We start from the raw sequence: 17,143 nt of genomic DNA on the forward strand, positions 1-17,143 counted from the left end.
ATTGATTTAGTCAATTAGTGCTGTGTCCTGGAAAACTTCACGGGAGAGAGCACATTGTTCTCTATATGGCTCACATGAACTAGCAGTCTCCTGTTGTGAACAGCTAATAAAAAAGCATGCGATAAGAGGCTGTCTGTAGTGACTTAGAAACAGGCAGAAATGTAGAGGTTTAAATGTTATAAAGTATATTAATATAACAATGTTGGTCGTGCAAAGCTGGAGAATGGGTAGTAGAAGCGTTATCTATCTTTTTAAACAATAACAATTTTGGTATAGACTGTCCCTTTAAAATCTACTCTGGTATTTGGGGTTGTTATAAATGAGGGGGGAGAGTTGCTGAAGTCCAAATAGCTCAGGAGATAGAGTATCTATCTTACTGCTATTCAACGTTCAAAACACTCTCAAGGCAATTAACATTTTTGATACACAAGTGTTAAGAGCTCATACAGAAATGGCCAAACGTTGCAAGTAGACCTGCTCATGTAGCAAGTGTGCGCAAATATAAATTTTATATATATATATATATATATATATATATATATATATATATATATATATATATATATATATATATATATATATATATAAATAAAATCTTTTAACCTTAAAGAGACACTACAATAAAAAAATATAAACTCTCATTCAGTAGTGCATGCCTTTTCATCACTATCAACCCTGCAAATCTGTGTTTAGCCCCAAAAAGTGGTTAAACACATAGTTAAAAGTACAGCTCACCCCTTTAGCCCCACAGCTGTAACGCATGTCTCTGTCTTAAACACCTTATACTCCTTTATAGATCTTTGTGTAAGAATACCTTATGGATAAGTCTTAAGATCCATATATAGATTACCAAAACAAGTGCAAATAATGAAAGTACCAGAAATACCATAATATATGGCATCAACAGTAGTAAAATCAGGTTAAGTTTGGGCTGAATATAAAAAATAAAAAAAACAGTTGGCACCCTGTGCTCTGACAAAAATAGGAGCTTTAACTAAAGGAAGTTCCAACATTTTTGATGTTTTTTTAGTCACGTTTGTGGTATTAAAAATGACAAAAAAAAGTCTTGTAGTATGTAAATGTACAATATTTAAAGAGACATTAAACACTTTGAAATGGTAATATAAAATGATACACACACAACTCTGCAATATACTTTCATTGTTTATTTTGTCATTGTGAACTTTTTAGTTCCTGTTAGAAATGGAAGTGCAGAACACGGTTATATCCCACACTGCCATTGGCTGGACACTCTAGTGACCTATTTATAACTGTCCCTAATTGGCCACAGCAGAGAAGGTAACCTAATTTACAACATGGCAGCTCCCATTGCTTTAGAAGCTAAATCTTTAAACTTATTTTGACACTATTTAAACAGCTAATCAAACTAAAAAAAATATATCTACATGTTATTCTCAGACTAATCTTTTCTTTGAATGCTTCATTCTATCTAGCATTTATTTAGTCTTTAACGTCCCTTTAAAAAGTATTAATTACTTTTGTATTGCAGAATGCCTTTTCCCCTCTTCTCAACCCCACACAAATAGGTTTCCTCTATTAAACCAACTAATACGATTTCTGTTATTTTAAGGGCTATAAAAGATATTCCATCAATAATTAATGTGTTGTGAGCAGGTAAAGTATAATTTAGAGATGTCTGCTCCTAGCACAAAGCCTCATAAAAATGTTTATTTTACCTTTTAGGTTTCAATACCTCCACAAAAACAAATTACCTCTTGTGTTATGGGAGGTCTGAACTGTTTGTGTAGCTCAATGATGATTCTCAAGCAGATCAAAACATTCTCTTCATTCTCTGTCTACAGGACACAGGAGGAAACATAAATATAAAGAAACAGTGTATTCAATAAGCTAAAAGGACATTATGTGCAACATCTAGTCTTTATTGTTAACATTAACAACTACGTAAAGAAATATTGTACAAATACCTCAAGGAAGCGGAACATTACAGAGAGGATGTTCTTTGTATGAGGACGTAGGTGTTCGTTGGTGGGGATCCTGTGGATTATTTCTAAGACCAATTTACGCAATTGCTGAAAAACAGACAACATTTTTATAAAGGAGGATGAACAATTGCTTTTAAACTAAAAAAAATATATACAGTATATATATATATATATCGCAAGTAAATATTTTATAAAATGGTGTTTCTATTTGTTTTATACTCATGTGTTTCTCGGACATTATAGTTGTGATACTAAGAGGTCTATTTATCATGCTACGGCGGACAGGGGCGTACATATGTGCCGCTGTACGTCACAGCTCGCCTCTGACGGGCTAAATTCCATTGCCGGAAATCAGCATTGCACAAGAACGCAATTTTGCGCTCTTGTGCAATGCCGCTCCTTGCCCATGCAGAGCCAATCAGGCGCGGGCAGGAGCTGTCAATCTCCCGGTCAGACGAGACCGGGGAGATTGAAATTCGCCACCTAAGAGCTGGAGAAGAGGTTAGGGAAGCAGCGGTTTCATGACCGCTGCTTCATAAATATGGACTGCAGGTTCTTTGTGAGAACCTGCAGTCAAAGGGGTGGGAAGACTGATAAATCGACCCCTAAATGCTTCTTAGGAATATGCTTTTCTAGGGGAAAATTGTGCAATCTACTAGTCTTATCAGGAACTCCTACATGAAGATAAGCAAGCTATCAAAAATAAATAAATGTGACTTCTAAACTGGACTGTCCTCTTGTATGTGGCCAGAATGACATTTTACCTAAGTCACTAAGTACATTAAAGGGACACTAATGTCAATATTCAACTTTCATGATTCAGATAGAGCATTCAGATTTCAATCCAATCCACTTCACATCCATTATCAAATTGTTCAGTCTTTTTATATGAACACTTTCTAAGGAACCAGCTCATAATGAGCATGTGCAAGAGTGCACATTGTATAAATATGAGTGGTGGCTATCATGTGATACGGCGGGGGGGGGGAGCAAATTGAAGTAAAATTTGAAGCTTGTCAGAAAAATCTACTGCTTATTTAAAATGAATAAGTGATGTTGCATTGTCTTATTATGCCATTGTTGATTATGCAATTCTACTGTATTCAATGGTCCTTTAAAGTGATGGTAAACTTTCCATATTTTAAAATCAGGTCCAAAATATAAGCAATTCTTTTTTGTGAGCTAGCAGTTTTGACTGTTCTCCAATCGGCGCTCTAGCTACACGGCACTCGCACCATTTTTTATTTTTTTTAGCTAGAGGTCTGAATGGAGAACAGTCAAAACCGTCAGCTCACAAAAAAAAAAAAAATAGTTTTGAAGTGGGCGGTTGGAGCTTCGGTATTTGAATGGAGCCGCTAGATTAAAAAGTTACAGCGCATCTTTATAAGAAGTGATCAATTAAAGTCCATCTAAAATATGGATTCGATTCTGGGCCGGATTTTAAAACCTGTAAAGTTTACCATGACCTTAACTAAAAGTTATTGAAACTTGAATGAACAACATTGCTTATACTAAAATTGCTAATTTGTTTTGCTCTCACTTGACTAGCCAGCACATTATTATGATTCTCTGGATGTACCATGTGAGCAGAATGCAAACAATTTAAGGCAATGTTTTTAATTAGTAGTTTTGATGTGCATCAATAAATAAAAATAGTATTAGATATTCATTCTAGAGGCAATATTTCAGATAATACCTGCGCAGGTTTCTCTTGAAGAAACTGAACCTCCCCATCCTGAAGGAACGTTAAAAAGCGTGGGATGATGTGTTCCAGGAAAGTGGAATACTGGGCTGAGGTGGTAACATTCTATAAGCGAACACATAAATGCAGTATGTAGTAATTCCATAATGGGTTAAAGACACAAAATATTGTATGAAACCTAAATATGCCCCATTTATATACATAATAAAGTTTTGAGTATAAAAGGTATTTTAGGGATACAATATATACTCATAATGTAACAAAGCAATCAGATCTTATCAGTTTTGCTCTCAGCACCTCCTATGAAATGTGCACTTACACAAACACACACATACACCTTACAGGCTCAAACACACCACATTTCATATTATTGAGGTTGATCAAGTTTGATTTTATCATCATTTTGCTTTTTTGTACTGTTTTCTAAAATAAACTTCCCCCATTGCATTAAGTTGTCTAGAATATTAACCATGTAGGAACACTAAAAGATATTTTATAGACTTTACAAGAGATATGTCTATGGATTGCAAACGCATGCAAATTTGGCTTACTTTTAAGATGTGTATAAGTGCTTATTTTGTTATAGATTTATAACAAAAATATTTTAATGTTGCTTCAAAGGGACATGAAAGTTAAAATGTTTATTTTGTGATTCAGACAGGGCATAACATTAAAAAACAAAGAAAAATATTTTACTTGTGAAAGAAAAATTTGGGGTTTTATATCCCTTTAAATTTTAGAATTCTGTAACTTTGCTGGGGTGGAGCTCTAACTGGATAAATTACAAATCCTACATTATAATAGGTCACTAACCAGCAAGCAATATTTACAGAATGTTACAGTACAAAACTTTATATCAATCCAACGTACTCTGGAATAAATTCAAGCAATTTGGGCATTTTCCAAGACATGTTCTCTGTATCAAAAAGCCTTTCCCCATCAGTTATATAAGGACATACCTCAAAATTTTCACTGACTTCTTGCATCATCTTCAACTTAGTTTCGTCAGCTTTAATAAATAAAAAAAAAATAAAGGTATATAAGGTGACTGAAAAAAATATTTAAGTCAGTAAACTCTATTACACTGGATTTTAGAAACATCTGAACACACTGAGCAGACATTCATCACGTTTTTTTTAATACAGCCATCTGAACGCATGCCTAATGTCACAAAAAAAATAGTAAACTGTGGCTCAAATGTAAAATTACAAAACTAACACATTTAGGTGCCAGGGAATAAATATTATATAATTGAGTGCTCTTATTGACCAGAGAATCAGACGTGGGAAATATATTGTTCCGCATTCTTACTTGCTTTATATATATATATAAAATATATATTACACACACACACTCAACGGCCATTTTATAAGGTGCACCTTGCTAGTACCGGGTTCGACCACCTTTTGCCTTCAGAACTGCCTTAATTTTGCGTGGCATAAATTCAACAAGGTTCCACAGACATTTTGGTTTATATTGACATGATAGCATCATGCAGTTGCTGCAGATTTGTCGGCTGCACATCCATGATGTGAATCTCCCGTTCCACCACATCCCAAAGGTGCTCTATTGGATTAAGATCTGGTGATTGTCGAGGCCACTGGAGCACAGTGAACTCATTGTCAAGTTCAAGAAACCAGTTTGGGATGATTTGAGCTTTGTGTCATGGTGCATTATCTTGCTGGAAGTAACCATCAGAAGATGGGTACACTGTAGTCGCAAAGGGTAACTCAGGTAGGCCGTGGTGTTTAAACGATGCTCAATTGGTACTTAGGGGTCGAAAAGTGTGCCAAGAAAATATCCCCCACACCATTACACTACCAGCTTGAACCGTTGATAAAAGGGAGGATGGATCCATGCTTTCATGTTGTTTACGCCAAATTCTGACCCTAACATCTGAATGTCACAGCTGAAATCGAGACTCATCAGACCAGGCAACGTTTTTACAATCTTCTATTGTCCAATACATTTAGGTGAGCCTGTGCGAATTGTAGCCTCAGTTTCCTGTTCTTAGCTGATAGGAGTGGCATCGGTGTGGTCTTCTGCTGCTGTAGCCCATCTGCTTCAAGGATCTACGTGCTTTTCGTTCAGAGATGGTATTCTGCATACCTTGATTGTAACAAGTGGTTATTTGAGTTACTGTTGCCTTTCTATCATCTCAAACCAGTCTGCCGATTCTCCTCTGACATCTACAAGGCATTTTCATCCACTACAACTGCCGCTCACTGGATATTTTCTCTTTTTCGGACCATTCTCTGTAAACCCTAGCGATGGTTGTGCGTGAAAATCCCAGTAGATCTCATATATATATATAAAGCATTTTCAATCATGCAGTTCACGGATTGCATTAAAAGAATCTTTTAGCAGCAATACATGGTTAACAGGAAGCAGTTGTACTCATATGCTCGCTGTGCAAAAACAATAGTAATAAACCCTAAACAAACATATAAAATAAACATTTTATCATCTTCTGAAATTAGCATATAAGGGGGGAAAACATTGATCCCAACTTGAAGCTTTTGGTCTATTAATCATGAATGGCCCCTGTAAGTGTGGTGACTTCACAGAGGAAGTCATTGGTACATGCTTGTCTTGCACAAAAGTGAATGTGTGCACAGTGGTAGTGACATTCCAGCCTAAAGTGGAATGCACACGGGTGACATTTCAGTTTTGTATAGTAGCATTATTGCAATATACATGTATTGGTAAAAATGCTTCTAGTAACAGCTATAGAGGTTACAAAAGTGTATTTAAGTATGCACCGTGCACCAGCATTTTAAACACAGCACTTGCTCAGAGAGCCTAAGGTGCTGGTACAATCTGGAAAAGACTAATTTTGTTAATAGCTGACATGACACAAGCCCTTGTGTCTCTCTGAGCAGCTGCAGTATTTAAAATGCTAGTGCACTGAGAATATCTAGCTATACTTTAACGAGAAACAGTTTCTATTCATAGACGTAATTCATCTATGTGCATTTACATTTTGACTGGAATATTTAGGTATGGAATGGGAGAAATAAAGAGGTACAAGTTTTCAATAATAAAAATGAGGAATATGCCTATAGACTCATGTAGAGATAAAAGGGACAAAAATCCACACATTTCCATTCATAATTCAGATAGAACATACAATTTTAAACAACTTTCCAATTTACTTTTATTATTAAACTGGCTTAATTCTCTTGGCATACTACTGGGAGCTAGCTTAACTCATCTGTTGAACCAATAACAAGAGGCACTTATAGGTAGCCACCGATTAGAATCTAGCTCCCGGTAGTGCAGTGCTGCTCCGGAGCCGGCCTAGATATGCTTTTCAACAAAGGATGCAAAAGAGCATAGCAAAGATAATAGAAGTTGTTTAAAACTGCAGGATCTTTCTGAATCATGAAAGAAAAAAAAAATTGGGAGTTTGTGTCGATTTAATGGTTTCCCCACTTTTATATCACATGAAATCTACTTTTATCCAGTGCTTGACGAATATGTTAAAAAATTAGGAGCCAGTATGAATATTTAGGAGCCAGGCATATTTTTAGGAGCCAGACAGTTGGATTTGTATATAGATATATGGAGACTAACCCAAAAAGTTAGGAGCCAGGGGCAAAATTCTAGGAGCCAGTGGCTCCCATGCTCCTGGGTTTGTCGAGCCCTGCTTTAATAGCAATTTAAAAAAAAAAAAACTACAAATACAAGAACTATTTACCTAGGTTGCATTCTCAAGGTATACAAAAAGGTCAAAAGAAAGACAGACTTTAACTTAGTGACATTTTTCACTTGGTTCTTAAAATAATTTACTCAAGAAACCTGAAGTCATCTAAAGTTTCAAAACAGATTTACAATATTAAAAAAAATATCACAACTGTTAAAGTGATAGTAAAGTTTAATGAATGAGTGCCCGGTAACTAAAAATAATCTTAAAAACAGGAGCACTTTAATTCATTAAAGTTTACAATGATGCTTATTTTTTTAAATACTTACCTTTGTGTTATGGTAAGCATAACACTGATCCTCCGCACACATCTGCTGCTTTCTTTAGCAGAACGATGACGAATCCGGCTTCCTCCAATCGTTGTGTGCCCCCTTTGGCGTCCAGCTCGTGGGGCAACGCAACAATTGGAGGACGCAGTTATGTTTACAAAACGCAAAAGGTAAGTATTTTAAAAAAATAAGCATCATTGTAACTTTAATGAATTAAAGTGCCCCTGTTTTTAAGAGTATTATGTAAAACTGGCCTTACAATCACTTTAAAGCTGTGTACTAGCTTGAAATTAAAATGTGTGTGAGATCTTAAGGAGGAGACATACGTGTGTTGACATCTGTAAGGGCAGCCACAAACTGGAGGTATTTCTTCATCAGTGTAGTCTGATCGACCACAGTGGGCCCTGGCGGCGGCACGAACGCCATTCTTCTTCCTGGTCCACGTTACTTACTCAAGAAGATGAATGCGATTGATGTAATGTCATCCCACCTACCAAAGTCATACAAGATGTTGATTAATGAATACACATCAAGATTGCAATACAAAATGTTTAATTACGTGCAGTAAAACAACTTTGCAATACACCTTCTTTTCCTGTAACGTATCTCTGAGGATTGGAAGTGCACACTTCAGAGTTCACAAGCCTAATACCCTAACTGACCTCAGCAAGGGAATTAGATAAGATACTGCAAAACAACACAAGTTTTGCTAACAAAATTAAAGTGGCAAGCCTTGTCTACTTTATTAGCAAGTCCAATTTGGCTTCTCCAAATAAGGCAAGTTGGGGTTGTGTTTGCCCACAGAAAGACACTTACAGCAAAGGGTTAATGTGCAAAAATGTTTTCATGCTTGGCCACCATGTTATGACTACTTAAAAGTATTGCAATCACAATGTGATTTATTATAATAAACATACATCTACAAATTTTCAGTCAGAAATAAACAATTTAATCTAAGTAAAGTGTTTGGCTTTCAGATTCCAGCGATTAAATCTGGTGCTGTGTTATTTTCAAACACATAATATTGTATTAAAAAAAGCAATCAGATCTTATCAGTTTTGCTCTCAGCACCTCCTATGAAATGTGCGCTCACGTACACGCACACACGCACACAAGCCATTCATCTCCAGTCACTGCACATTTCATATATGTTTGAGGGAGATCAAGTTGGAAAGGGTCATCATTTTGCTTTTTATATAATACATATATTTTTTAGGTTCAGAGGACTCAGAAGTATTTTCCAACTGCATATTTTTTTTACCTTTTTTTAACTCATCTCCTTAACCAGTTCCTATGCTATTATCTTCTATGGAGCAGATAATATGACAGCAGTTAAAATGTTATGAACTAAAAAATCTCAATATACTTTAAAATGGATGATAAAATTTTCACCTGGAATGGAATCAACTGCGAAGTGCAATAGTTTGTTTCCACTTAAAGAATCATTACAGTAAAAAAATGACATGCTTTAATCCGTTAGAGCCTGTAATTTTACGACTATCGACCCTGCTTCATTGCATATTTAACCCCCACATAATGGACCTTTAAGTCAACACTTCACCCTGAAACAACAACTATTTAACAGGTCAATCCCTCCACTTGAAGGCCACTGAGTAACATAATTATATAACAAGATAAAAGGGGGTTAAAATCAAAGCTGTGTGTTGTAAGCAAAGGTATACATCACTGTTGCGTGTTATGCACCTGTAATTTAACCCCTTGACAGAAAACATGTTCCTGGCAATCAAATGTTAAATTAGTTATAATTTTTGGACATACAATTTTTGAGGACTAAACATTGCACCGTCAATAGTCTAAATGGGCAATCAATATATTTGAGTATAACTAATCATATGACCTCTTAAGTGACTCTTATTTAGAGTAAACTGATCCAATATAGGTAACCTCTCCTTATAGCTTAAATACCCCATTACCGTTATTAATTTTGTAGCTTTTCTCTAACACACTCTAGTTTTGCAAGTAAACTGTACTGCATACTCAATTTTATGGATTTACATGGGAGCAGAATTATGCTTTCCTTTCTTGCACCCATGCCCCTTTTTTTTTTTTATTTATTCATTTTTATTATCATTATTTAGAAGCATGGTACAAAAGGATGTCATTGTTGATACAAAAGTTTAAACAGAAACAAAAGAGGGAGAAACCATCAGTCTCCAAAAGAAAGGAGAACGAACTCCCATATAGTAAAATGAAATAGTAGAGCTAGACTGTCCGTGATAAGTCCATTTGAAAACAGTAGCCCCACTCCATATAAATGCATGGTGATTGACAATGACACCAATGTACAAAACATAACTCAAACAACAACAAAACTATGCAGAAATTTCTTAATTTAAGATCACTTTGTATATATTCTACACATCTAGTGGTATCCCTCGACTTTGTATTTAACTATCAACCTTTGAGAGAAGTGCTAAGCTAAAGAGGTCATTATTAGAGTATCAGGCAGGGGTGGGACCACGTCAGCCATACCTCTCTAAGATAACACTAGGCCTGTCATTCCTCCTAGGTCACTCCTGTAACTTGTGTAAAGCTCCCCCCTTCCATGCCCCTTTTTATACATGCTAGCTAATATTTAATTTGCTATCAGACACTACTTTTTAGTTTGTCGTTTAGAAGAACTCCTAAACCCTGTTTCACCAAGTCCTGTCCAATTTAAGCGTTAAATCTCATTTGCCATTTACCTGGCCATCAGGATTTACTATCACTTTAAACTTCGTAACCTAGCAATGTCACAACTGTAAAAATCCCATTAAAGAAGATGATGTAAGCTGCAGTCACTTTCTTCTTATAGAAAATTCATTTCTGCAGTGTTCTTCTTGATGTCAGATGAAAATCTCGACTAATTAGAAAATGGTTCTTTTTCAATTGATGATTGAAAAGAATAAAAATAAGAATAAAAAAAAAATTGTAAAATATTAAAAGCATAAACAAAATAACTAATCAAACATGCTCAGTATACCCATAATGCCCAGATACAAATGGCAGATTGTTTACAATTATCAGGATGGATTTGGGATAAAAATGGTTATTCTTACACATATAAATGATAATTTGCCTAACAAAGTACATAAGGATCATTACAAACACCTGTAATGTAATTTCCAGGTGTGTGAAATGGCAATTGTCAGTTTTGTTTTGATTTTCAGTTTCGACCCTAATAACAACCAAACACACATTTTCGGGAGATTTTTCAAGTGAAACCTCTTCCGTTGGGCCTTTTATCGGCTGATTCTATTTGGAATTGTGATCACCTGAAAAACGTTGCAAATATTGGCTGTAACCTATCGGTAGCCAAATTCGGAAAGATTGTGATCAAGACCGTGCAACTAAAGCTCCTGATTGGCTCACCAGCCATGTTCTGTTTAGAAATATTCTTTATGATTGTACAGAAATGATTGCTGATTTTACAAAAACACAAAACATGTATGCATGTGTGTATGTATGGCTGCCCCATAAATGTATTGGTAGTACATTTTTAGCTAACTCCTAGATAATGAACACATTTGTCGGAGACCTGCTTCAAATTATAGTTGTGTTTGTTTTTTATATAGCTGTTATTACCGAAATATCATAATTACATTATAACGACAGTCATAAAAACAGCAATCAACTACCAAAGGCAAAGAAAAGTAATGAAAAACCTCTAGTGGCAGCCAATACCCACTGGGCATAATGATAATCGAGATGCTCAGCCTTGTGAATTCTGTATTGCCAAAAAAACTAGATAGTTTATTTCTAGGTCAAGTGTACTGTTCTGTGAGTAACTAAGAAATCAGAAAATCTAATCTGGTTTATTGTCTATAGAATATCACAGTGGACATTATCAATGAACAAAATGTGACACTGATCACCAATTTAAAATAAAAACATTATGGATTTAGCATCCATACAATAAAATTGTATCCCTTGCAGATTCCCCAATCTTCAATGAGCTTATTTATTGATACACTTCTCATCTATATAAAAATGTAAAGTGACAAAAGGCTGCAGTGCCAAAACCACAACTAAAATCTGATCTTCAAATTCTCTAGTCCTAAACAGGCAAAACAGTTCATACTAGAAATACCATAGTTACTAAGGAGGTACTACAATTACAGATATACTTCTAGAATTATAAACCTCTTAATTTATCTATTTTGTAAATGGATATAAATTGGAAAGTTGTTTAAAACTGCATGATCTATCTAAATCATAAAAGTTTAATTTTGACTTGAGTCCCTTTAGTACAAATGCTTCTAATAAAAGTTATAACTGTTTTTCCAGTGGCATATGCACATATGCTTTGAGTGAATACACACTACCATCAGCTCTCTGAACAGGCATGGTATTTCAAATGCTGGTGTACGGACCTCACTGGATATGTATGTATGAAGCTGGAAAAAAAGCTACTATTGCAAATTGAAAAGCACTAATGCACATTTAAATTTTGACCTTTCTATACCTTTAAAGGAATACTAAAACCATTTTTTTCTTTCATGATTCAGATAGAGCATAGAATTTTATGCAACTTTCTAATTTACTCCTACTATCATTTTTTCTTCATTCTCTTTCTATCTTTATTAGAAAAAGCAGGGATCTAAGCTAAGGAACCGGCCCATTTTTTGGTTCAGCACCCTGGATAACGCTGGCTGATTTGTGGGTACATTTATCCACCAATCAGCAAGCGCAACCCAGGTGCTGAACCAAAAATAGGCCAGCTCCTTAGCTTAGATTCCTGCTTTTAAAAATAAAGATAGCAAGAGAATGAAGACAAATTGCTAATAGGAGTAAATTAGAAAGTTGCTTAAAATTGCATGCTCTATCTGAATCGTTAATGTGTGAAATAAGCATTGAAAATTAAATAGTAGCTAATATTACCTTAAAGGGAAAGGAAACCCCCAAAAATTTATTTCATGATTTGGATAGAACATACCATTTTAAACAACTTTCCAATATACTTCTATTATGAAATTTGCATTGTTATCCTTTACTCAAGGAGCAACATTGCAGTACTAGCAGCTAACTGAACATATCTAGTTTGTGCACATATTTGTGATCTTGTGATTGACTAAGCGCAAATGAAAATAGAAGTGAAATTAAAGTGAATGTAAATTTTGATGCTAAAGTACCCGGTTTTTAAAACTTCGATTAAAAACAGGAGCACTTTAATTCATAAAAATTTTCATTTCACTCCTGTTGTGAAAAAAAAACTTACCTTTTAATCTTCACAGCAGCTCCAGCTTCCTCCACCTGTTTCAAAGCCTCTTCCTGGGTCTAAAATGAGGCATCGGCTTCCTCCAATCACAGCAGTGAATCAGACACTGAATCCCCCGGGGGGGAAGCTGTGATTGGAGAATGACCTATCAATCATTTCTGACATCAGAAATGGCTTGTGAGACCGGAGAAAGCTGGAGCGGCTGTGAAGTTTAAAAGGTAAGTTTTTTGTCACAACAGGAGTGAAATGTAAATTTTTATGAATTAAAGTGCCCCTGTTTTTAATCAAAGTTTTAAAAACCGGGCACTTTAGCATCAAAATTTACATTCACTTTAAAAGTGTATTATAAGACATGCTAATCTGAATCATACAAGTTTCATTTTTATCCCTTTAATGTTGAATTACATTTTAGCAGGGTGGTGCTCCCATTAAAATAAATGCCATAATGTTTTTTTATTATATATATATATATATATATATTTTTTATTTATTATCAGCAGCACTCACTGGACTTTAACATAAAATAATACATTTACTTAGTTACTGTACTAGGATTTTCCTTTTATGGAGCCTGGCAGGTGCTAATCATTGCATTTGATCAGATAGATGAATGGGAAGGTATTCAATAACATCTTTATTATTTTTACTATTGCACTGCTGTACCATAGACATTATCTAGAAAAGGAGATTTTTCAAATGAATAAGGGAAACCAACCATATATAAAAAAAATGCAAAGATGTGCTCGGAAATCTGAATTTCTCTCTGCAAACCCTTTTACATTACTATTTTCATCAAATTAACTGAAACCAATGCAATAAGGACCCACGCAATCAAGGGTCACCTATCTAACCTATGTGCTGATTGAATAACCTGCACTAGGTGCCGATAAAATATGTACTCCAGTTTCAGGCATTGCTCTTATTCTCTGGAGCACCATGCCCAGATAGCCAAGTAACTACACACTGCCCTGGGCATGCATAGGCACGGGTTCGCCTCTACCCTGACTTCTCTAACCACATCCCAAGCTGGATAATAGATCATTCATTTCATAGAATGAACCTCTAAACTCTTAAACCGGACAAAAGCCCCGCATACCGACAATAACTCACCGCCACTGCTGCCTCCCGCTCACCACTGGGCCAGGATCTCATCCCGGCATTCCCTGCGCGAATAAAGAGACCCACTATGTAAATCGCAAAATAATAATCTGATTAAACTACAAACGCCTTCACAATATACCAAATATTATACTCTTTCCAACAATATCCGTCTTTGTCGATTTTGAATATAATGAAATACAAATCAAGGCAATAAAATGTAGGAACTATATTTTCAAAGCGGAGTAATCTATAAATTCTGACCATAGTTTTTGATGGTCTTCAACGTCATCAGTCATAGACGGCAGCTATAGTATTGCGTTTGATTCGTTTTTGTTAACTCCTTCATTACTCTGCTAAAACAAAGCACGAGTTGGGATATGAGTAGATGTTCTTTTTTTTGCTAGCAAATGTGAAGCGATTTACCTAGTAAAGGTAAAATCCGAGTTTAGCGTCCTAACATTTTCTCGACCATACAACATTATTTTATTTAAAGGGACAATACACTGTGCAATTGTTTTTATATGAATGTATTTTCAGTGTCTTGTTATACCAGCTGCAGAGTATAAAATGTATGAGAAATTGCATTTTCAGGTTTATTTGTCTATATGAAGTAGCTGGTTTTGTGCTTTTAAACCACAGCTTATTACAATGGGTTGCGCTTCAGGTAAATAGCATATCTGGTTATGTGATCACTTTGTGTACACACACTTGCTTCCTTATGTTATATTTGTCTGGAAAACTAAAGCTCAATACATAAAGAGAACAATGGATAATTATCATTTTATTGCTAAACTATCCTGCACCCCACTGTGAGTTTAATTTATTCTACTTAGGCTATTGAATAGCTGAGACTCCAGTATCAAAACTTTCAGTATAGGTTGGGATACCATAGGCTAAATCAGCTATTTCAAAGGCCAAATAGGGGTAAAGGAGCTACTTGTAAATAATGTAATACACTCCTGCAGGTAAAATTGATCATTGGGAACAATTTAAATGGGATAAAATATTTTGGTGAACTGTCCCTTTAATTTTTCTTTATTGGGGTTCAGATGAAAGCTACCAACAATACTTCACTAAGTATCCAGCAGCATAAAGGGGAATCATATTTTTGGGTTGTAAAATGCCTGTCTTCCTCATACAGTTTTGCCCAGACAACACTTACACATTAGCTCTACTCATCTACCTGTACATTGTATAAAACCCTCAGCCTACATAATTGTATACGTTTCTGCACGTTTTTATACATGTGTAACTGTTTACTGTACTCACAAAGCAGCCCTGCCAGTACCAACTGTATAGGCACACACTGCTGAGAGACCCTGTCAGTACCTACTGTACAGGCACACACTGCTGAGAGACCCTGTCAGTACCTACTGTACAGACACACACTGCTGAGAGACCCTGTTAGTACCTACTGTACAGGCACACACTGCTGAGAGACCCTGTCAGTACCTACTGTACAGGCACACACTGCTGAGAGACCCTGTCAGTACCTACTGTATAGGCACACACTGCTGAGAGACCCTGTCAGTACCTACTGTACAGGCACACACTGCTGAGAGACCCTGTCAGTACCTACTGTACAAGCACACACTGCTGTGAGACCCTGTCAGTATCTACTGTACAGGCACACACTGCTGAGAGACCCTGTCAGTACCTACTGTACAGACAAACACTGCTGAGAGACCCTGTCAGTATCTACTGTACAGGCACACACTGCTGAGAGACCCTGTCAGTACCTACTGTACAGACAAACACTGCTGAGAGACCCTGTCAGTACCTACTGTACAGGCACACACTGCTGAGAGACCCTGTCAGTACCTACTGTACAGACACACACTGCTGAGAGACCCTGTCAGTACCTACTGTACAGACACACACTGCTGAGAGACCCTGCCAGTACCAACTGTATAGGCACACACTGCTGAGAGACCCTGTCAGTACCTACTGTACAGACAAACACTGCTGAGAGACCCTGTCAGTATCTACTGTACAGGCACACACTGCTGAGAGACCCTGTCAGTACCTACTGTACAGACAAACACTGCTGAGAGACCCTGTCAGTACCTACTGTACAGGCACACACTGCTGAGAGACCCTGTCAGTACCTACTGTACAGACACACACTGCTGAGAGACCCTGTCAGTACCTACTGTATAGACACACACTGCTGAGAGACCCTGCCAGTACCAACTGTATAGGCACACACTGCTGAGAGACCCTGTCAGTACCTACTGTACAGGCACACACTGCTGAGAGACCCTGTCAGTACTGCTGAGAGACCCTGTTAGTACTGCTGAGAGACCCTGTTAGTACTGCTGAGAGACCCTGTCAATACCTACTGTACAGGCACACACTGCTGAGAGACCCTGTCAGTACCTACTGTACAGGCACACACTGCTGAGAGACCCTGTCAGTACCTACTGTACAGGCACACACTGCTGAGAGACCCTGTCAGTACCTACTGTACAGACACACACTGCTGAGAGACCCTGTCAGTACCTACTGTACAGACACACACTGCTGAGAGACCCTGTCAGTACCTAATGTACAGTCACACACTGCTGAGAGACCTTGTCAGTACCTACTGTATAGGCACACACTGCTGAGAGACCCTGTCAGTACCTACTGTACAAGCACACACTGCTGAGAGACCCTGTTAGTACCTACTGTACAGGCACACACTGCTGAGAGACCCTGTTAGTACTGCTGAGAGACCCTGTCAGTACCTACTGTACAGGCACACACTGCTGAGAGACCCTGTTAGTACCTACTGTACAGGCACACACTGCTGAGAGACCCTGTCAGTACCTACTGTACAGGCACACACTGCTGAGAGACCCTGTTAGTACCTACTGTACAGGCACACACTGCTGAGAGACCCTGTCAGTACCTACTGTACAGGCACACACTACTGAGAGACCCTGTCAGTACCTACTGTACAGACACACACTGCTGAGAGACCCTGTCAGTACCTACTGTACAGAAAAAGATTGGAACCAAAGCGCCTAAAAGGCCGGGTCTGAACAAAGTTAAACCAATTTGCTTCAAAATAAAAATTACACTTTAATTCTTTACAGACATGGATCCATGTTACATAATAAAAAACAACTTAAAATTCTTTAAACAATAAAATAATAAAAGAATCACTGATGATTCTCTTGTAGGTAACTGGTACAGACC

The 17,143-nt window shown here is 36.9% G+C and overlaps 1 protein-coding gene across 2 annotated transcripts in view; it reads right to left on the bottom strand.

Annotated features, from left to right (window-relative positions):
* TRRAP (transformation/transcription domain associated protein) overlaps nt 1-14,016 on the bottom strand; it is a 382,824-nt gene extending 368,808 nt beyond the window's left edge. For both annotated transcript variants that reach the window (XM_053694540.1, XM_053694539.1), the window contains exons 1-6: nt 13,970-14,016; nt 7,968-8,131; nt 4,626-4,675; nt 3,661-3,771; nt 1,947-2,051; nt 1,734-1,817 (exon numbers count right to left, since the gene is read on the bottom strand). In XM_053694540.1, the coding sequence (XP_053550515.1) occupies nt 1,734-1,817; nt 1,947-2,051; nt 3,661-3,771; nt 4,626-4,675; nt 7,968-8,067 (450 nt within the window). In that variant the 5' untranslated portion in view covers nt 8,068-8,131; nt 13,970-14,016. The remainder of the gene's footprint in view (nt 1-1,733; nt 1,818-1,946; nt 2,052-3,660; nt 3,772-4,625; nt 4,676-7,967; nt 8,132-13,969) is intronic.
* Nucleotides 14,017-17,143: the final 3,127 nt, after the last annotated feature.

The sequence above is a fragment of the Bombina bombina genome, chromosome 11 (genome assembly GCF_027579735.1).
Source record: "Bombina bombina isolate aBomBom1 chromosome 11, aBomBom1.pri, whole genome shotgun sequence".
Classification (NCBI taxonomy): Eukaryota; Metazoa; Chordata; class Amphibia; order Anura; family Bombinatoridae; genus Bombina; species Bombina bombina.